We start from the raw sequence: 23,752 nt of genomic DNA, 5'->3' as shown, positions 1-23,752 counted from the left end.
TATCTCTCTCTTAATTTATCTCTAGTCATCAATTTCTCTTAATCTGTAGTCATCAATCTCTTTTAATCTCTAGTCATCTCTCTCTTAATCTCTAATCACATTTCTCGTAATTCCTAGTCATTACTCTTTGTCTTAATCTTTATTCATCTCTCTGTCTTTTAATCACTGGTTATCTTTCTCTTTAATCTCTATTCATCTCTCTCTTAATTTATCTCTAGTCATCAATTTCTCTTAATCTCTAGTCATCAATCTCTCTTAATCTCTAGTCATCTCTCTCTTAATCTCTAGTCATCAATCTTTCTTAATCTCTAGTCATCTCTCTCTTAATCTCTAGACATCAATTTCTCTTAATCTCTAATCACATTTCTCGTAATTCCTAGTCATCACTCTTTGTCTTAATCTTTATTCATCTCTCTGTCTTTTAATCTATGGTTATCTTTCTCTTTAATCTTTATTCATCTCTCTCTATTAATCTCTAGTCATCAATCTTTCTTAATCTCTAGACATCTCTGGCTCTTAATCAATATTCGTCTCTTCATGTCTCTCTGTCTCACTCCCAACCTCTCTCTCACTCTCTTTCTAACTCCATTTCTCTTACTTATCTTTCAATCTCTCTCTTAGACTCTCACACTGTAACTCATTCTCTCTCAAAATTTCTTTCTAATAATCTCTTCCCCATTTCTCTTTCTCCTTTTCAATTTCTCACTGAATTTGTGTTTTTTTTTTCTATCAGTTTCTTCCCAAATTTTTCTTCCTAAATTTTTCTTACCAAATTTCACATTTTTCTCAAAATTTCTTAATATCAATTTTTCTTACCAAATTTCTCGTTTTTCTCACAATTTCTTACTATCATTTTCACACATTTTTTTCTTCCAAAATTTCTTATTTCTATTTTTTAAATTTTTTTATCAATCTCTTCCCAAATTTTTCTACCGAAATTTCTCATTTCTCTCAAAATTTCTTTCTATTAATATCTTCCCAGATTTCTCATTCTCAATCTCTTTTATACTCTCCCTCCCAACGTTTCTCTATCTGCCTAAAACCCAATCTCTCTCTTTCTCTCTCTCTCTCTCTCTCTTTCTCTCTCTTTCTTTTCGTATACAGATTTGGTATCCACAACAGTGCACTAGCATGACATCAGGACAAATTTTGTAGTAATATTATTTTAATTGGTTACTAATTATTTCTAAAGAGACTACTTCGAAAGATACAGTAAAAAGTCGGATCAAAATTGTAAGAAATTAATTTTGTACTTTAATTCCATACTTACACATTAGCAATAAGCTGGAGCATCCCTGTACGACCATAGTTCATTCCTTCATCGACCCAGCCACCTTTATTTATGAGCTCAGTAAGGGCCAAACTGGAGAAATGAAATATATATATATATATATATATATATATGTCTGTCTGTCTGTCTGTCTGCCTGTCTGCCTGCCTGTCTGTCTGTCTGTTTGGCTGGCTGTCTGCCTGTATGTCTGTCTGGCTGTCTGTCTGTTTGGCTGTCTGTCTGTCTGTCTGTCTGTGTGTGTGTGTGCGCGTCTGTGTGTGTAAAACAATTAATTATAACATAGTAACGCTAATGACATAATCACACCATAATAGTACAACTTTAAATGAGAGAAGAAAGCGTATAGTTTGTTAACATTTCGACGCAATTGTGCATCTAACCAACAGTAGTGGTCAACTAACTGCCATTTAAAAGTGCAAAATATACCATAAAAAGATACCTGTGACAAAAACGATAGAGTTAATTCACAGAGAAATAGTGGTTAAGATATCCGCAAGAATGACTCTACCAGAAACAACTACTTAAACTTGCGACAATGGAGTAAGGTCCTATGCCTTAGGGGAGCCAATCAGAAAAACTATTACGCAGGACAAGCTAAAAACAGATTCTAAAAAATGAATAGTGGCAATTTACATTTCTGCTGGAGCCTATTATTTAATAATTATTTTAAAGAGCAAAATATAGACAATAAAAAAATGAAATTTATTCAAAGAGTCTTTTTTTTTTAATTTCACATATCTTTGCTGCAATGGTTATTATGTTATAGAGATAATTACCATTAACATATTAGCTCAAGCTTACCTGTGCTAATGTTAGACAAAAGGGACATTAAATAACACTTACTATCAAATTTATATTCTAGTTATACCACGGGTTAAACCCCTTGTTTCTTAGTTTACCGATGCTAAAAATAGGCTAGGCAACTTTGTATTCACCTGTTAATGGCCATTAAGAACAAGAAATGAGGCTCCAGAAGTTTATACACTGGATGGGAACTTGAAAGATTCCTCTGTGTCGCCAAGTCAAAAGATTCCATCAGGAGATGAGTGAATCCTGTAATAGAACATTATAGAAAAATTCTTTAAATTTATACTCTTATATACCAAACAAAAAAAAAGTCATTAAAGTTTTTACAATATTCTCTCCTATTCAATGATAGAGACTCTCGAGTTTAGAATTTAGAAACTCAATAATGTCCCCAGCATCCCCAGAATTTTACTTCAATACTAATGCTCAACGTTTATTTCAATTAATGTCCTTTTTTGTTGTCCTAAAATGTCCTACATCTGTTGTTCAAAATTCCTACTTTTGTTTGCCTATAATGTCCTACCTCTTTTGCCTTATAATTGCCCTCCTTGGTTGCCCTTTAATGTCGTAATTCTGTTGCCCTATAATGTCCAACTTCTGTTGCGCTATAGTTTGGAACTTCTGTTGCCCTATAATGTCCAACTTCTGTTGTCTTATAATGTCAAACTTCTGTTGGACTATAATGTCCAACTTCTGTTGCGCTATAATGTCCAACTTCTGTTGCACTATAATGTCCAACTTCTGTTGCACTATAATGTCCAACTTCTGTTGCCCTATAATGTCCAACTTCTGCTGCCCTATAATGTTCAACTTCTGTTGCCCTATAATGTCCAACTTCTGTTGCCCTATAATGTCCAACTTCTGTTGTCTTATAATGTCCAACTTCTGTTGCACTATAATGTCCAACTTCTGTTGCGCTATAATGTCCAACTTCTGTTGCACTATAATGTCCAACTTCTGTTGCACTATAATGTCCAACTTCTGTTGCACTATAATGTCCAACTTCTGTTGCACTATAATGTCCAACTTCTGTTGCGCTATAATGTCCAACTTCTGTTGCACTATAATGTTCAACTTCTGTTGCACTATAATGTCCAACTTCTTTTGCGCTATAGTTTGGAACGTCTGTTGCCCTATAATGTCCAACTTCTGTTGCACTATAATTTGGAACTTCTGTTGCCCTATAATGTCCAACTTCTGTTGCCCTTTAATGTCCAACTTCTGTTGCCCTATTATGTCCAACTTCTGTAGCCCTATTATGTCCAACTTCTGTTGCCCTATAATGTCCAACTTCTGCTGCCCTATAATGTCCAACTTCTGTTGGGCTATAATGTCCAACTTCTGCTGCCTTATAATGTCCAACTTCTGTTGTGCTATAATTTCGTACTTCTGTTGCCTTATATTATCATATTTTCGTTGCCCTGTAATGTTCAACTTCTGTTGCTTTGTACTGGGCTACCTCTGAGGCCATATTATGTCCTATTTATGTTGCCATATAAATTAAAATGTCCTACCATTGTTACATTATAATTCAGTACTAATGACTTTTATAGCGACATCTAATCAAACTTAGAATGTTTAGAAACACACAAATTATAAAAAGAAATAATTGTAGCTTGCCGAGGGGAATAAGACCACACACACTTTTTTTCTCAATAATGAAGAATGTTTTTCCCTTTTTCGATATAAAAAGAATAATAAATTGGTTAATTTATAATGTATTCGTGTTTGTTAGGGGCAATAAATAATTGTTAAAACTTTTCACTTGATTCTAGAATGGGTATGGAAGCAATGTTTCCTATAATCTAAAGGGACAAACCTGCAAACATATCCATATCTGAGAATACCGAAGACCCTTTGTTAGAATCAACAAAATAATTAATTAACATAATTAACTAATTAGTAGATTTTTTATTCATTCGTGTATTGTTTTTGCCAATGAATAATTGAACAAAGTTTCAACTTGGTCCGAGAAAGGGTATGGGAGAAATAACTTTTTCAAACTTTTTACCAGATAGAATGAAATAGTGAGTTGATAGAAGCTTTGTAAATATACATTTTTAAAAAGACTTACTGTTCCTTTTTTAAGAAGCTGATTATCTTTTAAAAGGGAGATTACCCTACTCTTAATATGAAAATATTAAAAGACAGTAGTCAAGACTAGATTACTGGATCTAGATATTTGGTATAGAAGAATCTAGTTTGGCTATTCTAAACTTATAAATCCAGTCTTAAAAGACGGTGTGTAAACTGTTCCTTATGTCTATTTAATTATTGAACTCTTTAATGAACACTAGCGACAATACCCGCTGACGTATCTGCATTCAAGCTATAAGCTGTGTAGAACTCAAAAACCAAATGTAAATATAAGATTATTATACTTTAAAATATATAAAGGTCAAACCAAAGTGTGGCTAATTAGGTTGTAATTTATTTTACTAAGGATATACATAAATTGTCAAGTTTCTAGGAAAATCGTTAGAACCGTTTTCGATATCTGTCTACCCACCGAGGCTTTTATTTTAGCTTTTTGACTCGATGAATCTTAAAGCTAAAAGTAAAAGTAAAGTAAAGTTCCCCTTTCAGACCTTGCGATCTATAGGGCATATTATGTAAAGGTCATCTGTTTCTTTGGCCTGCTGTTATCGAGGGTGTCATGTGGCCAGCACAACGACCAACCGCCTTTATTTTTCCTAACTTATGTTAGGTACCCATTAAAGCTGGGTAGAATCAGAGTCGCCTACAAGATCCAGAGATTAAAAAAATCCTAATCTACACCAGGATTATAGCCCGGGAACGCCGGTTCGGAATCCAAGCGCTTTGCCGTTCAGTCACCGTGCGTCCAATAAGAGAAAGTGCAAAACTAAAAATAGTGTACAAAATGTAATAAGGATTACAGACCAAGATGAGTCAGGCCCTGGTGATATGCTGCGTCAGCATTGTTGTACCACATCTTGACCAAGGTCCATGTCAGTGTTGGACAAGCTGGTGTAAAAATCTTTGAACAGAATAGGATTTAAGAAATAATTACGAACGTTATGACATCTACAAACGGAATTACAAGCAATGGAAGATTTTCTCCTTACTATACAAAAAAATAGGTGAAGCAGAGACGCTAAGAAAACAAAGCCAGGTATTCATCAACACCTGCTTCAGGCCAGACACAATCACTAATGATGAACTGTGGCGAAGAAGACCATTGAAAAGGATATCCAACAGCGAGATAATAAAGGATAAGCCACACTCTTCGCAAGCCTGCATCTAGCACCATAGGTCATCACCTGGAACTAGGAAGGAAAGAGGAGTAGTGGACGGCCCAGATATACATGTGCCGAGATTTGGAGGCAGATGCTTACTGGACAGACAGACGAACATACAGACTGAAAGATTAAGTTGATAAAAGGTTTGTAAAAAGTAGATCTATAGAAATATAATAGTACCTTGTTGGCTAGTCTAATGCATTACTTAACTCTTTCTCTGCGTAATTATTTAACCGTATTCCGATGGAATTATTCACTTTGCTCATTTGTTTCACTACCCTGTTATGATTGAACTTCAATAACTTTCTTGTATGTCATTAAGAAATGTTTTATTAGGTATATAATTATAGAAGAATGCAAACCCTTTTTAATAGAACACAAAGTTTAGAAAAACAAAAATTGTTTTAATTTAATGGGATCAAATCAACGTTGGTATCGTGAGTTGGAGAGAAAGAGTAAATTAATTACAAAAGCTAAGCTACTTGAGATAATTTATACTTAATTATCAAATCGTTTAAATTTAGAATTCTATTCCGAGTCAATAATTCCTTACTGGGTTATTAGACGATGGTCTCTGGAACAGTTGTATAGCCACAGGCTTCAGTTCCCTACTCTTGTCCAGAAAGAAGAGAGCGATAGGAGCACATAGCTGAAAAACAAATTAGAAGCTGAGACTAAAGATTTTTCAAGATTCTCATTGCCCTTAAACTAATTAGTAGTGTACTACAAAAGACCTAAAACGAACTTCAAATTTTATACAGGTATTTGTAAAGTTTTTCTCAATAAATTAATAATCTGCCTTAAAGTACCACTACTATAAAAGGCTAAAAGATCTTAAGATAATAGTTCCTTATAATAACAGTCTTTTGCTAACATTTTCTTTTGTTTAGCTGTCCGAATCTCATTTTTATTTGTAATAACTTTTTCCCATTTTTTTGCCACAAAGATTATTTTTACCTTTTGTGTTAAAGTATCAGTTTAAACATTTAAAAAAAAAATCTAATTCCTTCTTTATGTTAAAATAATATTTATAAACATTTTTCCAGCAGTTACGTACCAAACATTCAGAATTTGTCGTTTAAAAAAAAAGAGAGATAAAATTAACGCCTTTCGCTCAACACTTTTTTGGCTCAAATTTTTAAAAAATTTCCAACCAACTTGAATTACCAAAATATTTAAATTTCCATCCAAGAAGTCCTTTCGATCTATGGTCGACTTAAGAATCTTCCTAAGAATCTCCAAGTTTAAAAATCATGTTTTTCATTGAGATTTGAACTGGTATCCCACCCACCACCAGTCTACCAATTTGTCACTACGCCCCCACTCCCACCTTCAGGCTGTCTGATGGACTGTTGGGGCACCGCACAAGATTTGTCGACCGTCTTTCTCCATTCCTTTTTTGTGTTTTGCCTTGGATAGAATCTCTTTGATGGCAGGCCCATCTATTCTTATGTGTTGTCTTCCTATCGCTTTCTTTGCCTGGTACCCTTCCCTGAAGGAAAGTCCCTGAGGACCTTGTGATATGGCCTTTTAGTTTTAGTATGGTTTTTTAACATTAGTTAGCAGGTCATCGAGGGTCGAATCGCTGTAATAATCCTGTCTGTAATCTCTTCTTTGTGATGCGGTCTTTGAAGTGTGATACCTAGGATCTTTCTGTAGAATCTTAATTCCATTGTTAGAATCCTCCTCTCTAGTTCTGAAGTCAATATCCAAACTCTTAAGTATATAAGAATGTGACCATGACAAGGGAGCGAATAAGTCTGTTTTTAGTGTCAAGGGCTAAGCCTTTGTCTTTACATATTGTCTTAAGTTTAGCAAGTGCTGCTTATACTTTGCAGTATCCAATAACGATGAATATCCTATTCTTCGCTTGGAAGTATTGTCAACACTGAAAGCCTCATAAACCATCCCAGCAAAGTCCTGTTAAAACCAACATCAAACCTGCTAAAACCAATAGCAAACTAAATTTAATCACAAGAATAAACGGGCTTTAGATAGCACAGCAAAAGAAATCCTAAACCTTTGGATACTCTGCGAGAAATACCCTCAACACCAAGATAATCTTTTTTATCTCTTTATTAATTACATGAAAACTTTTAACAGAGTAAGACATGGGGCGCTCTGGGCGAGACAATATAAATATAAACGTATTAAGACTAATCCTCTACTAGCAAGCCATAGTGCCGGTGTACTTCAACAAAAAACATTGGAGGCTGGTTTAAAACCACAGATGGATTAATACAATGCTGCCTAACCTCACCAACACTTTTCAATATCTTCAACCAAGAATCTATAGTAAAAATGTATTGAAACTAATATTAACCTGCATAAAGGATATAATAATACAAAATCTTCCTCTTCATGGATGTAAAATGAATATTTTTTGCCCCCCCCCACTCTGCGTGTGCAGCCCCCCTCCCTGAGGGTTGCATCCGGGGCATAGAGCCCCTTCATCCTCTCCCCCACTCACTACACCTCTACTTACCACAAAATTCTCTTTGACTGGAATTCCTTCCAAAACCTTCAAATCACACATAAATAGTCTCTTCTTATCAATGGCTTCCTTCAATGTTAGTCCTTCCAAAAACGGTCCCACAAGTTTATCTGACACAGGGAAGCTAGAACAGCACAAAATAATTCTTATAGGCTACACATGTATATGTTTATGTATGTATGGAGGCGTATGTTTCATTTGCATTTCCAATATCTAGCAATACATGCAACTGATATTTTCTAATGTTACATATATACATACTAAAACATAGAAAAAGAGAAATGCTTACTTTTGGGGCAAATCCTTGACTAATTCAATGACAGTGTTGTTAATGGTGGCTATCCTTTGTCTGCCAAAATATACGTCTTCAGACCATAAATGACTTCCCTATATTTGAGATTGTATATACGTATTTATTTATTTAGATCTATGTAAAACATGGTGAAATGAAATTAGACTATGAAAATGGGATGTTCTGTTTAGCCGAAATATTACAAAAGACAAAATTCCTCTTTAAGAACTTGCGATCTATAGGGCAGATAATGTTAAGGTCATCTGTTTCTTTGACCAATCAGATAATGTCAAGGTCATCTGTTTCTTTGACCAATCAGATAATGTCAAGGTCATCTGTTTCTTTGACCAATCAGATAATGTTAAGGTCATCTGTTTCTTTGACCAATCAGATAATGTCAAGGTCATCTGTTTCTTTGACCAATCAGATAATGTCAAGGTCATCTGTTTCTTTGACCAATCAGATAATGTCAATGTCATCTGTTTCTTTGACCAATCAGATAATGTCAAGGTCATCTGTTTCTTTGACCAATCAGATAATGACAAGGTCATCTGTTTCCTTGACCAACGGTTAAGGAGCTGTTGTTGCCTAGAAATCCTGAAATTAAAAATTCAGCTCTCACGGAGATTCGATCCCAAGGACCCCAGGTTAGTAAGCCAAACGTTTAACTTCTCCGCCACCGCTCCCTCCCATGACTTATTCAAAGCTATTATAAAATACCGTGAAGATGGGTTAACCCTATTTGTTAGAAAGTTTTATTCTTCAATAGATACAAATATAGTTTTCTTGTGAGAGAGGCATTTAACATACACCATGGTCACCGACATGATCTAATAACCATTCATGCCCAATTTGATCAAGATTGATTAAAACTGGTCAAACTGTAGCAGTAGTAAAGAGAGAATAAGAGAGAGAGAGAGATAGAGACAGAGAGACAGAGACAGAAGGAGACAGAGACAGAAGGAGACAGAGACAGAGAGAGAAAGACAGAGACAGAGAGACAGAGACAGAGAGACAGAGACAGAGAGACAGAGACAGAGAGACAGAGAGACAGAGACAGAGACAGAGAGACAGAGACAGAGAGACAGAGACAGAAGGCGACAGAGGCAGAGAGACAGAGACAGAAAGAGACAGAGAGAGAGAGACAGAAGGAGACAGAGAGAGAGACAGAAGGAGACAGAAAGAGACAGAGAGAGAGAGACAGAAGGAGACAGAGAGAGAGAGACAGAGAGAGAGAGACAGAAGGAGACAGAGAGAGAGAGACAGAAGGAGACAGAGACAGAAAGAGAGACAGAAAGAGAGAGAGATAGAGACAGAGAGACAGAGACAGAAGGAGACAGAGACAGAAGGAGACAGAGACAGAGAGAGAAAGACAGAGACAAAGACAGAAGGAAACAGAGACAGAGAGACAGAGACAGAGAGACAGAGACAGAGAGACAGAGACAGAGAGACAGAGAGACAGAGACAGAGAGACAGAGAGACAGAGAGACAAAGACAGAAGGCGACAGAGGCAGAGAGACAGAGACAGAAAGAGACAGAGAGAGAGAGACAGAAGGAGACAGAGAGAGAGACAGAAGGAGACAGAAAGAGACAGAGAGAGAGACAGAAGGAGACAGAGACAGAGAGAGAGACAGAAGGAGACAGAGAGAGAGAGACAGAAGGAGACAGAGACAGAAAGAGAGACAGAAAGAGACAGAGAGAGAGATTGACAGAAGGAGACAGAGACAGAGAGAGAGACAGAAGGAGACAGAAAGCGACTGGGAGAGAGAGAGACAGAAGGAGACAGAGACAGAGAGAGAGACAGAAGGAGACAGAAAGAGACAGAGAGAGAGAGAGAGACAGAAGGAGACAGAGACAGAGAGAGAGAGACAGAAAGAGACAGAGAGAGAGACAGAAGGAGACAGAGATAGAGCGAGAGAGACAGAAAGAGACAGAGAGAGAGAGAGACAGAAGGAGACAGAGATAGAGACAGAAGGAGACAGAAAGAGACAGAGAGAGAGACAGAAGGAGACAGAGACAGAGAGAGAGAGACAGAAGGAGACAGAGACAGAAGGAGACAGAGACAGAGAGAGAGAGACAGAAGGAGACAGAAAGAGACATAGAGAGAGAGAGAGAGAGAGAGAAGGAGACAGAGTTAGAGAGAAAGAGACAGAAAGAGACAGACAGAAAGAGACATAGAGTCATAAGGAGACAGAGAGAGAGAGAGAGACAGAAGGAGACAGAGAGAGAGAGAGAGAGAGAGAGAGAGACAGAAAGAGACAGAGATAGAGAGACAGAGACAGAAAGAGACAGAGAGAGAGAGACAGAAGGAGACAGAGACAGAGAGAGAGACAGAAAGAGACAGAGAGAGAGAGACAGAAGGAGACAGAGACAGAGATAGAGACAGAAGGAGACAGAAAGAGACAGAGATAGAGAGACAGAAGGAGACAGAGACAGAGAGAGAGACAGAAGGAGACAGAGACAGAAGGAGACAGAGACAGAGAGAGAGACAGAAGGAGACAGAGGCAGAGAGAAAGAGACAGTAAGAGACAGAGACAGAAAGAGACATAGAGTCATAAGGAGACAGAGAGAGAGAGACAGAAGGAGACAGAGAGAGAGAGAGACAGAAGGAGACAGAGACAGAAGGAGACAGAGAAAGAAGGAGACAGAGACAGAAGGAGACAGAGAGAGAGACAGAAGGAGACAGAGAGAGAGAGAGACAGAAGGAGACAGAGACAGAAGGAGACAGAGACAGAAGGAGACAGAGACAGAGAGACAGAGACAGAAGGAGACAGAAGGAGAGAAGGAGACAGAGAGACAGAGACAGAGAGAGAGAGACAGAGAAAGAAACATAGAAACGAAGACAGACAGATAGACAGAGAGATAGAGACAGAGAGAGACAAACAGACATAGAGAGAGAGTCAGACAGACAGAGAGACAGAGAGAGAGACACAGAGACAGTGAGAGAATGGAAAATAGACAAGAAGAGGATAGTAAGCGAGGTGGCTAGTTAGTAAAGAGTAAACATACAGATAGACAGATAAAAAGAGAAAGAGAAATGTGTTCTTGCTCATCTGAATACTATTTGACATCCATTACATTCATGAAGTGTATACATTCTTACTTTAGGTTTAGGGAAAACAGCTGGATCATAAATGCTAAAGATGTCCTCAATCTTTTTCCAATTGAAAGCTTCACGAGGTATCTTACCGATTTGATTCTCCATAATTTGTCTACGCTGTAATATCTCCTCCTTTTAATTTTAAAATTAAAAAAAAATGTTAAGGATAATCAATGAGTCAAAGTTCCAGATCTATTTTTAGACCTAGGTTTATGTGTAGATGTTTTTGTAAGTCCTAAGTTTATTTGTCCATGTTTACGTTGGTCTGTTTCTAGCCTTTTTTTTTTTAAGTGTTTGTCTAAAACAGGAAGAGGGCGCCAATAAAGTACTTTCCCCAGGCGCACGTATTGCTAACTACGCCTCTGTTGTATGATGATAGTTTTTGACTTCTCAAGTTTCAAACAAGCCAACAATATCAATTTCTTTGTTTTTTTACTGTTCACTAAATTATAGGTGAGGTTGCAAAGTAATAAACCTCAATGTCAATATTGTTTTGATTGTATAAACAAAATGTTTGCATTTCAAGAAACAACAGTACATCTCCAATGGTACTAAAAATAGGCGATTGAGTTATATATAAGGAGGAATTTTTTTTTTCGATTGTTATATCTCGATTTTTCTTTTATTTTAAACAATCTAATCAGCGGGATCAGTTAATAAGTTGTATGCTAAGTCTACTTATTTATTACTGAAAGTAAGTCATAAAATGTATTTATAAAGCGTGATAAAAGACTGCACTACAAATTAGTAAAGTCTAAACAGAATCACAATGGCAATTGGACCCCTCGCTAACCTGCTGACCAGTGGCATAGAAATGGATTCGCCATCATTAGGGGGCTCGGGGGCCTGGCCTCTTTGGGGGCTTCTGTATTTTTTTTTAGTAATTTTTAATGATTAATGTAAAAAAACAATTCCGAACACTCATTTTGGGAGCCTCCCTCAAGTGGGGTGTTTTCATATTCTCCCCCTTTCCCTATCCTAGCTACGACACTGCTGCTGAACACTGTAAAAAAAACAACAACAAATTAAAACCTTAAATCCTTTAGTACTAGCACAGCAAATAGTTTTATAACATTAGTTCAGAAAATAACTAAACCATTTGTACTAGAAACAAAGAAACTTATTAATTATTGTAATAATAATTGACGCGCTGGGGTGATGCCCTGAACATAACATAAATTCTGTATTTGTATAAGATAAAACATTTTTTTTTAAATATTAAAAATAAAATGGTAAATAGTAGTTATAATCAAATCTAAAATTAATCACCATTAATTAATAATACAAAACAATTAGATCAATTAGATAATCATTAGGTGACATCAATTAGACAAGGTCTACAACTAGCTTCATCTTCACTTTCACCTATCCCTTGGTCTGTTAACCTTCTTTCTCCATTCTTCTCTGTCATTTGTCTTTGATAGAATCTCATTATGATATTCTTTCTGAAAATATTGAAACCTGCCAGGGTGGACCACTTCGGGGGCCGAATTTGAGTTTGTGTCTCCACAAGAACTGTCTTTGTAACCTTGTTTTTTATATGCACTAAAAAGCTTAGCAATGGGATATTTTGTTTAAAATATATTGTATATATTGTAGTTTAAAGTTTAGTGTGACACTTTCTTCATTCTGTGCACTAAGTACACCAAAAAGCTATAGACATCTCCAATCTTTGGCCTCCTTCAGTCGTAGAACGACTATGGTTCATCTCAGAGCACACTTCCTCGTGTGGCTGTGGAGCCCTATTTTGGAGAGACACTCCCGCCCACAGGTTAAGGTGGCTTTTGCTTCTGTGGTAGAGGAGCTGGCCGTTTTTCGGATTTCGGATTTTCTTCCTGAGCTGAGACCCATGTACTTTCACTGTCCATAGCTTTCTTGGTCACTGTCTCTCTCCATCTGTTGCGGTCTAGAGCTATGTCTTCCCAATTGTCAGTATTGATGTTCACTGATTTGAGGTCACGTTTTATTACATCTATGTAACGGAGGTGGGGGGCGACCAGTTTTTCTTGTGCCAGTCGCGAGTTGACCATTGGTTCCGCAAGGTTGTTAACGCCGGAAGTGGTAATGGTCTTAAGCCCATCATTACCTATAAAGTGCTTCCAATGGCATGCGTCTCAAATAGCCTCTGACAACCAGTCCTACTCCTGGCCTTCACGTGTGGCTCAGTTACTGAGCCTGGCGGAACCGTTACCACAGACAGGAGAAGGGGCAAAGGCGAGCAACTGGCGCCTAAACCAGTAAGCTCGTTAGCCTTGGTTGACATCTCCAATAGTCTAGCAAAAAGGAATGCTTTTTACAATACCTCTATTCAATGTGGAAACTTCGAAATCCTGCCTTGGTAAACACGGGTATCGAAAACGGCTCTAACGATATTCCTAAAAATTTTTATAGTTGATGTGTATTGTTGAGAAAAGAATGATAGCGATGGGGTGTTTATTGAAAATGAAGGAGGAGGGGTGGGGCGCCAGTAAACTTTCTTGCCCCGGGCGCACGCCTCTGGTTAGCTGTCCCTTTTTTTTTTTCTTTTTTTAATTTTCATGTTTTAAAGTTGGGGATTTTGGGAATAAAAGTCAACAACAGTGATCTGTTCTTTGATATGTAAGAAGAAGCATACTAAAATTAAGAGTTGAAAGTGGGAATTATACCAACAAAATAAAATGGGTACTTACTTGTTTATACCTATAGGTGAATCCTTCAGGCTTCGGAAGTATTTTAACCTTAAAAAAATCAATCAATAGTATATTTCCATTAAAAGATGAAAATAAGAAAATTATTTTTAAAATACTTTTAAAAAAAAAAGCATACATTAAGCCTATTTTTATCAATTAGTTTAGATCAGTCATGGAATATAATTTGTAATAATAATAATAATAATAATAATAATAACGGTAGATTTCAATCGCCCGGATCTGCTGTTCATCGATAAAAAAGAAAAAACCGCTACCATTATCGATATCGCCGTACCACTGTCTCATAATTTACGAAAAACTGAGATAGAAAAACAAAGAAAATATGGGAACCTAGGCTTGGAGATTAAGCGTCTATGGAAATTGTCCAAAATAACAATATACCCCATTGTTATATCAACCGAGGGGATAATAACAACTGACCTCACAGACACCTTCAAGGCCCTTAACATTCCTAGGAACATCTTCGTTGCCTGTCAGAGGGCGGTACTGCTGCAGACCTGCCACATCACCAGAAAATTCCTCAGTGGAAACTGTTAAAGGGACTACGATGAATTTTGTTTCTCTTTAGCGAAACTCGACCCTGGCAGCGCCAGAGAATGACTACTCGTTCATTTCTAACATAATAATAATAATCTTTATTATCCGTAAGGAAATTTGTCTTACAATTTGTGCATTACACCAAACAAAAAACATTATAACTATAAGAAACCAAAGTGTACATTCACACCAGACTCACTCATAATTTACATGTGACAAAGTTTATACCTTAAAAAAATCAATCAATAGTATATTTGCATTGAAAGATGAAAATAAGAAAATTATTTTTAAAATACTTTAAAAAAAAAAGCATACATTAAGCCTATTTTTATCAATTAGTTTAGATCAGTCATAGAATATAATTTGTAATAATAATAATAATAATAATAATAATAAAAAAAACCGCTAGCATTATCGATATCGCCGTACCACTGTCTCATAATTTAAGAAAAACTGAGATAGAAAAACAAAGAAAATATGGGAACCTAGGCTTGGAGATTAAGCGTCTATGGAAATTGTCCAAAATAACAATATACCCCATTGTTATATCAACCGAGGGTATAATAACAACTGACCTCACAGACACCTTCAAGGCCCTTAACATTCCTAGGAACATCTTCGTTGCCTGTCAGAGGGCGGTACTGCTGCAGACCTGCCACATCACCAGAAAATTCCTCAGTGGAAACTGTTAAAGGGACTACGATGAATTTTGTTTCTCTTTAGCGAAACTCGACCCTGGCAGCGCCAGAGAATGACTACTCGTTCATTTCTAACATAATAATAATCTTTATTATCCGTAAGGAAATTTGTCTTACAATTTGTGCATTACACCAAACAAAAAACATTATAACTATAAGAAACCAAAGTGTACATTCACACCAGACTCACTCATAATTTACATGTGACAAAGTTTATACCAGATTGTTCTTATTTAATGATTTGATTGCCAGGGGAACAAATCACAAAATCCTGACACAAAGGGTAATTCTTTATTTCGAGGATCTTGTTAGCTTTTTTATAGATGTTTGTCTCAAACAACTGCCCAAATGGGCCCGAATAGATCTTGAATAACAATAAATACATCTGTACAATTACAAATATTTTGATCAATTGTGGTTTGTTTCGTGCAATTCCATGTTTTTAGCTTTCTCACTACGCGATGAGCTTATCTCTGGTCTGGACCAGTAGGGAAAATGGCGGAGGGGGGGAGGGAAGAAAGGGGCATCTCGGGGAATGTCACCGTGATCGTGGAGTGGCCTGAATTCGAACTCAAGGCATCAACCCTCCTCAAGCCACCCACACTAACCGCTGTGCCAGCAATGAAGGCTTTAAAGGTATTGTGGTGTGCTTGTTCAGTCTGTCTTGAGGTCAACTCTAGATGACTTGAATTTCAATTAATTACTCTGCAAGCGTTTGAGTTTTATTGTTCGGGTGTATTCAATGTAGTTGATCAACAATACAGAATAAACAAGACGATCGATTTAACGAGTAAAGAGATGTGATCAACACTGATGAACAATTTAACATATATTTATTCCAAGAAAAAGCCACATGTCAACTAAACATGTCGTTACCCTAGAGAATTCTATCGCTAACTGATTTTCCGGTCTCTAACCCCAAATATCCCAAACGTCACTAGTCCCGTTCAATATACGTCTTCTATGGTGCGTCGCTAAATGACTAAACTATAAATAAGGTGTCTAACAGTATGTATTGTTAGTTTCAAATTTTAAAAAGGGCGACCTATTTCTCTCTACAAAGTATAAAAGGGATTAATTCAACTAATACCACAACATCAGTCAAGTACAATTTATATCTCTTTCTCGCTATCAAACAATACAATTTTTTTAGTGTTTATTCTTGTGTTGTCAGCTTGATCCGAGATTGAGAGCGGGGAAAATAACGTGAACAAATTTTTCGCCAGACAGACACACAGACAGACAGTTAATATAAAACTTGTACAAACTTTTGGCCAGACGGACACACAGACAGACAGTTGATATAAAACTTGTAAATGAGAAATAAGAAATAGAAAATAAAAGGAAAAAAGAAGAAAAAAAGATAGAGTGACTTAGGATAGAGTGACTTAGGATAGAGTGACTTAGGATAGAGTGACTTAGGATAGAGTGACTTAGAATAGAGTGACTTAGGATGAGATACTTAGACAGAGAGATATAGAGAAGGGATGGGTAAGAGAAAGAAGAAAGGGTTAGCAAGAGAAAGTGCAAGAAAAGTTGGAAGTGATAAAGAGAATAAGGAATAAATAATGAAAAAGACAGAATTAGAAGAAGAGAGAACGAAACAAAATGAGAAAAATACATAACAAAAAGAAAAAAGGAAAGAGATAAATAAAGGTAGGACAAAAAAAAGAAGAAAGCAAGAAAGAAAGAGAAAAAGAGACTGAGCACGTCTCACTAGAATAACATTTATTCCTACCTGAACTGGTGCACCTGGAAATTTCTGATCCAATTCATAAATTCTTTTTTTCTCTTTCAGTTCCTCTTCCCTGTCATCTTTAAATTCCTCATGTTCCAGCTGTGGCAGGGACGTATGTAAATGCTTGACCTTGTAGCTGCGGTTGCGGACGACCCATTGCTGCACTGGAAAAACAAACGTCTTCTGCCTGGCGTTGTTTCTGACCTCCAATTTATTCACGTGCCAGTGTTTACTTCCGTTGTCACGGGCACCGTCCACCCAGAATTCAATTCGAGAGATGTCTCCTTCCTTGTTCAGCTCTGCCGTGTCATTGCTGGGGATGTGAAATTTCGTATGCTTCTGAAATATCTGCCCAACTTTGATTTTCGAGCTCGCGTTTCCAGCCTCGTCAAACAAAACCATCCCAACGCTGGCAGAGACGTCGCCTCGATGCTTCTTCCCGGTGATGACATCTACGGTAAAGTCACTTGTAGGAAAGTCAAAGATGGAGAACATCTTAAAGTTGTTTTTTTTCTTTTTCTTTTGCCTTTATTAGTTTCTACCTATGGTTTCGAATTATATATAACTTATGAGTTTGACTAAATGCTTACTCTTTATATAGGTTCCTCTTACAACAGGTAAGCAGTTCTATTGGTTAAAATTATTTAAAAAAAAAAAAAAAATTTTTTTTAGAAAATCTTAGTAAGCGCTCTGTTAAATTCGTATTATTTATATAGTGGAATTGTATTACTCAAAACTATTTTATGCCTTATTTTTACACTACAGGCATCCGCTACAGTAGCTTTGTTTTAGGGATCATGTGATTAAATACCGTAAATGCTTTGTAGTTATTGTCCTGTAATGAATACACAGCTCCTCGAGTGATCATGTGGTTTAAATTTAAAAAATTTCGAGGAAAATGTGTTTTTTTTTTTGTTCTGTTTTTTTGCCATTCAAAAAGTAATGTACCAAGGAAGTAATCTTCAACAGGATATTTAGTTTTTTTTTTAAATTGCTTATCATTATTGTTAGATGGTATCCGAGAAGGGGCTTGTCAAATCCTCCCTTGCAAAAGCCAAGGACAGAAACCATGCTGCTCTGCGTAGTACATACATGTCGAGAATTTTTGTTTTCACAGCAGTGGCATTGCCAGGTTTGGGGAGGAGGGTGAGAATTAGAAAATCCCCCAGGGCCCCCACTCTAAATGAGTGGGGCTTTTTTGCATTAAATATTACGCAAAATGCAGGGGCTCCCAAAATGATGGCTAGTTCCTTGCTACGCTACTGTTTGCGAAACGAAGATCATCAGGTCTGGGGCAGTCACAAAATATGAGAGATGCTTTCCTCTTCTTACCCGCAGCGGGGGCGCCGTGAATCGAATTTAGACCATAGCCGTGCAAAATAGGAGTCAACGGTAAAATGGCTTGTCGTGCACATAGCTTGTTCAGGGATAGGCAACCTCCAACACGGGAAAGCGGTCAGGTCACTTTGTGTGCTCCATTTTTTTGAGGACTTGTCCCAGAACTCAAACCACTTTTCCATTTATTTATTTTTTATATGTAGCCAGAGCGTGATGGAAACTCAAAACCTGTTCGGTATGCGGTGATAGCCCTCCCTGGTGGACCAAGGAGTCAGCAATGATGTTGGAAGTAAAACATATTTACCCACTGCATTATTGCCGGAGTGCCATTACATTGTATGAAGCCATCAATATTGGGGAGGGGGGGCATCTTCCAGGGTTTAGCAAAGCCTGTATTACAGATTTTGTGTCAGTGGCCTAGAAAATATGTAGTTCTCACATGTCCTCGCCAAGTTAAGAGTCAATGACTTTTAAGGGCTTCACAGATCGCCATCGAAACTGCAATACTACGACCCCTTTTTACAACCCCCCACTCTGCCACGACCCACCCCCTCCCCCGCACATACATAAAGCAACAGAAGAATAGACAATAACAATCCATTTTTTCGATGGTCTTCCGCGACCCCTGGCAAATCGTCAATCGACCCCCAAGGGGGTAGCGACCCACAGGCTGAGAACCCCTGGCTTAGTGATATTAGGGTCCACTTGTGTCAAGTAAATGTCTGTGGCCGTCGGGCATCACCAAAGGGGGGGGGGAGGCGGAGAAAATGTTGAACGTTTTGTCTGTTGGTGAAGAGGATGTTTTATCAGCAAGTCTGCCACAGCCTTATATTTGTGATGAATTAAACATAAGAAAATACTTGGGCACGTGAACACGCTGTTCAACATAGTTTGATAAATGAACGCTTAGAGTTAGTCCCCCTGAAGTCTCTCTGGAGAGAGGACCTATGTGCTCTGTTATATTTAATGGACTTAGTAATTATGTCCTTATGTGACTAGTCTCTGGTCAAAGTATTATTTCAAATGGATGCAAGTATTCTATTCGTATTATCTAGTCTTATCTTATATAATACAGACGTTACTTCAAAAAAGAAGATGATTACGTCCTACGCGTCATGCATTTAATCATGCTTATCAACCAATGACCTTAATTCTGCTAAGTCACTGGTTTTCTTGGCTGCCTATTTTATTTTATTAAATTTTGTTTTTGTATTTGAAGATTATGGTTCAGTGTTTTATGTAACATTGCTACTTTACTTTTGAGTCTTCTATCCTAAAGGCTTTCTAAATTTAGTGATAATACAAAAGGTGTTACTCTAGTCAAATGTGAATATTCGTTTGTTATGAATCTCACTGCTCTATTTTTGTATCTGTTCTAGTTTCTTATTAGCTGTATATATTTTGGTTAGTCCAGTTGTACTTGTAAAAAATGTTCCTCCAGAGTTGAAGATATTTTACTTCCTAATCCAACCCTCCCGCAGGACGACGGAAATGGGAGCGGGCAGGGTTTGAACCCGGGACCGTCAATACATCTGAACGAAAGTCCAGCGCGCAAACCGCACGACCAGGCAGCTCTCAAGTATAACTATCTTTACATCAATATGTATCTGTGTCATTAATAAGTTGTCTTTTGACAATTAACTTTCTCGATGTATCGTAGATATAATTGTGTCGCCCAACATACATTAGTTAACTTCATGGCCAGAGCTCAATCAAAACACTGCACGTTTAAGACCTAGTCATGCAACTAAACATGTGACAAAGTCTAGTGGTATGATGCATTCTTCTTCTTCTTCTAGCCAGCTTTATTGCTGCTGAGCTGTGAGCTCTTTTGCAGACTGTGCCAAGGAAAAAAGTGTGCTGTTTTCTTCAGTTGTTCAGCACTGCCTTACAGGGTGTTGGTTATGTTGGGCTGTAGTGGAAGTAGGATCTGCCTAAGGTGGATTAGGGAGGGGCATTCAAAGAGGAGTGTGATGCATAAAAAACTGCTCCTGGATACGTCTACTGCATCTCCAACCATCCACTTGTTTTTAGCTGTGAGGTATTCATCCAGCCTTTTGTACCACTCAAAGCAAGTTTGTATTGACCGTTCCGTCATAAGGTTTAGTGGATATTAGCCATTACGTCAGCCGCGTTTACACGTCTTGTGCTAAAGATTCTACAAACTAATCTTAGTGCTTGGGACTATCTTATTAGGCTAATCAAGAGCTGCCCTAGAGCCATAGATTTGGCCATGTAGAATTAAGTCCACCTGAGATCGGACTTGTACATAAGTTTACATCATCTTATGTACACATTTTGGCGCTTCTTTATTTGTTGGAGCTATATGGTTGGGTCACCAAATGTAAAAATTTAACTAAATACGCGAAACAAATGCTTTAGTTATATTGAAACAGCGCTAAAAGTCACGCCGTGCTAGCAGGTATACCTGATGACAAAATAGCCAAGCTGCAACGTATACAGAACAACGCCGCTCGAATAGTCCTTAAAAAAACTAGACAAGATTCTGCTACTACGCTCTTGCGCATGCTCCATTGGCTTCCCTTGAAAACGAGAATCGATTACAAGGTCGCCACACTTTGTCATCGGTGTATATATAACAATGAGAGGCCCTTGTACCTTAGCGAACTGATTACTCATTATGTCCCCCAGAGAGCCCTGCGCTCAATGGACTCAACGCTTTTAGTAGTGCCACGTTTCTACCTCAAAAGCTACGGTCTGCGTGCTTTTTCAGCTCACGGACCAAAGGTTTTGGAACTCACTCCCCATTGATCTCAGACAGACAACATGCTACACCACTTTTAAGAAGAACATTAAGACCTACTTGTTTAAAACTTTTTTAGATTAACTGTCATTCTAGCTAAAGTGTTTTTGTTTGTAATGTTGTTACAGCGCCTTGAGCCTACATTTTGTTTGTTAACAGCGCTTTATAAATAAAATTATTATTAAAGTAATGTGTAAATAGAAAGTTTCTCACATTTCTATGAGTGATGCCCCATTGATAAGAAAATGCTCTCGTTTACGCCATATTCCTTAGCCAGCTTCATTCTGGGGAAGCGTTGTAAACTTCTCTAACTGATCCGTCCCGGTGTCAAAGAGATTTTGTTCAGAATACAATTTCATGATGTCTAAAGTGTCTAGAAGCACTATTCATCTTAGTATTTTTAAAAAAGCGCAAGTACAATTCATTGGACAACCCTGATTTATTTAACATAAGTAAACTTTTTTTTTTCAGATAACAGAAAATAATTTCCAAACTAACTCTCACTTTCTTTGTTAATATAAGAAGCTAAGAATGGTTTGCGGCAGTTTTCAGCCATTTTTTGACGTGATTTTGCAGCGAATTTGTATTTAAAATCTTTTTACGAGAGTACAAAAAAAAAATTGGCAATGATAGTTAAGAAAAACCCAATCTACGCAAACACATAAACCTACAACATAATTTAAAAAAAAAGGTTATTCCCCTTTAAGACCATGCGGTCTATAGGGCAGATGATGTAAAGGTCAACTCTTTCTGTCGCTAACGGTTAACTAGGGTGTCATGTGGCCAGCACAACGACCACGTGCCTTTCCTTTTTTCCAACTACTGTCAGGTACCCATTAGGGCTGGGTGAACTGAGAGGTGCCCTAAAGATCCCGAGATTTAAAATTCCAGTCTTCACCAGGATTTAAACTTGTGACAACCGGTTCAGAAGCCAAGCGCTTACCACTTGGCCACCACGCCCCCGAATAATCTTTAGTAAAATTTATTTTCATCTTTTCTATTCCGGATCTTCAGAACTTTCGTGGAATTTTTTGTCTAAACGCATGTAACACGTGTTCAGTTTCTGTAGCCACAATGTCTGTAAGTAAATAGCCACAATGTCTGTAAGTAAATAGCCACAATGTCTGTAAGTAAATAGCCACAATGTCTGTAAGTAAATAGCCACAATGTCTATAAGTAAATAGCCACAATGTCTGTAAGTAAATAGCCACAATGTCTGTAAGTAAATAGTCACAATGTCTATAAGTAAATAGCCACAATGTCTGTAAGTAAATAGCCACAATGTCTGTAAGTAAATAGTCACAATGTCTAAAAGTAAATAGCCACAATGTCTGTAAGTAAATAGCCACAATGTCTGTAAGTAAATAGCCACAATGTCTGTAAGTAAATAGTCACAATGTCTATAAGTAAATAGCCACAATGTCTGTAAGTAAATAGTCACAATGTCTGTAAGTAAATAGCCACAATGTCTGTAAGTAAATAGTCACAATGTCTGTAAGTAAATAGCCACAATGTCTGTAAGTAAATAGCCACAATGTCTGTAAGTAAATAGCCACAATGTCTGTAAGTAAATAGCCACAATGTCTGTAAGTAAATAGTCACAATGTCAGTAAGTAAATAGTCACAATGTCTATAAGTAAATAGCCACAATGTCTGTAAGTAAATAGCCACAATGTCTAAAAGTAAATAGCCACAATGTCTGTAAGTAAATAGTCACAATGTCTGTAAGTAAATAGCCACAATGTCTGTAAGTAAATAGCCACAATGTCTGTAAGTAAATAGTCACAATGTCTATAAGTAAATAGCCACAATGTCTGTAAGTAAATAGTCACAATGTCTGTAAGTAAATAGCCACAATGTCTGTAAGTAAATAGTCACAATGTCTGTAAGTAAATAGCCACAATGTCTGTAAGTAAATAGCCACAATGTCTGTAAGTAAATAGCCACAATGTCTGTAAGTAAATAGTCACAATGTCTATAAGTAAATAGCCACAATGTCTGTAAGTAAATAGTCACAATGTCTGTAAGTAAATAGCCACAATGTCTGTAAGTAAATAGCCACAAAGTCTGTAAGTAAATAGCCACAATGTCTGTAAGTAAATAGCCACAATGTCTGTAAGTAAATAGTCACAATGTCTGTAAGTAAATAGTCACAATGTCTGTAAGTAAATAGTCACAATGTCTGTAAGTAAATAGTCACAATGACTGTAAGTAAATAGCCACAATGTCTGTAAGTAAATAGCCACAATGTCTGTAAGTAAATAGCCAAAATGTCTGTAAGTAAATAGCCACAATGTCTGTAAGAAAAAAGCTACAATGTCTGTAAGTAAATAGCCACAATGTCTGTAAGTAAATAGCCACAATGTCTGTAAGTAAATAGTCACAATGTCTGTAAGTAAATAGCCACAATGTCTGTAAGTAAATAGTCACAATGTCTGTAAGTAAATAGCCACAATGTCTGTAAGTAAATAGTCACAATGTCTGTAAGTAAATAGTCACAATGTCAGTAAGTAAATAGCCACAATGTCTGTAAGTAAATTGCCACAATGTCTGTAAGTAAATTGCCACAATGTCTGTAAGTAAATAGCCACAATGTCTGTAAGTAAATAGCCACAATGTCTGTAAGTAAATAGTCACAATGTCTGTAAGTAAATAGTCACAATGTCTGTAAGTAAATAGTCACAATGACTGTAAGTAAATAGCCACAATGTCTGTAAGTAAATAGCCACAATGTCTGTAAGTA

At 37.1% G+C, this 23,752-nt stretch overlaps 1 protein-coding gene across 1 annotated transcript in view; it reads right to left on the bottom strand.

The window, feature by feature from the left end:
• LOC106061179 (allene oxide synthase-lipoxygenase protein-like) overlaps positions 1 to 17,485 on the bottom strand; it is a 28,588-nt gene extending 11,103 nt beyond the window's left edge. The window contains exons 1-9 of the mRNA XM_056030206.1: positions 16,908 to 17,485; positions 13,914 to 13,961; positions 11,248 to 11,376; positions 8,142 to 8,239; positions 7,844 to 7,976; positions 5,912 to 6,007; positions 5,000 to 5,096; positions 2,227 to 2,344; positions 1,271 to 1,363 (exon numbers count right to left, since the gene is read on the bottom strand). Coding sequence (XP_055886181.1) covers positions 1,271 to 1,363; positions 2,227 to 2,344; positions 5,000 to 5,096; positions 5,912 to 6,007; positions 7,844 to 7,976; positions 8,142 to 8,239; positions 11,248 to 11,376; positions 13,914 to 13,961; positions 16,908 to 17,402 — 1,307 coding nt within the window. The 5' untranslated portion in view covers positions 17,403 to 17,485. The remainder of the gene's footprint in view (positions 1 to 1,270; positions 1,364 to 2,226; positions 2,345 to 4,999; positions 5,097 to 5,911; positions 6,008 to 7,843; positions 7,977 to 8,141; positions 8,240 to 11,247; positions 11,377 to 13,913; positions 13,962 to 16,907) is intronic.
• Positions 17,486 to 23,752: the final 6,267 nt, after the last annotated feature.

This window comes from Biomphalaria glabrata, chromosome 5 (genome assembly GCF_947242115.1).
Source record: "Biomphalaria glabrata chromosome 5, xgBioGlab47.1, whole genome shotgun sequence".
Classification (NCBI taxonomy): Eukaryota; Metazoa; Mollusca; class Gastropoda; family Planorbidae; genus Biomphalaria; species Biomphalaria glabrata.
This window is presented reverse-complemented; position numbering and strand designations above follow the sequence as displayed.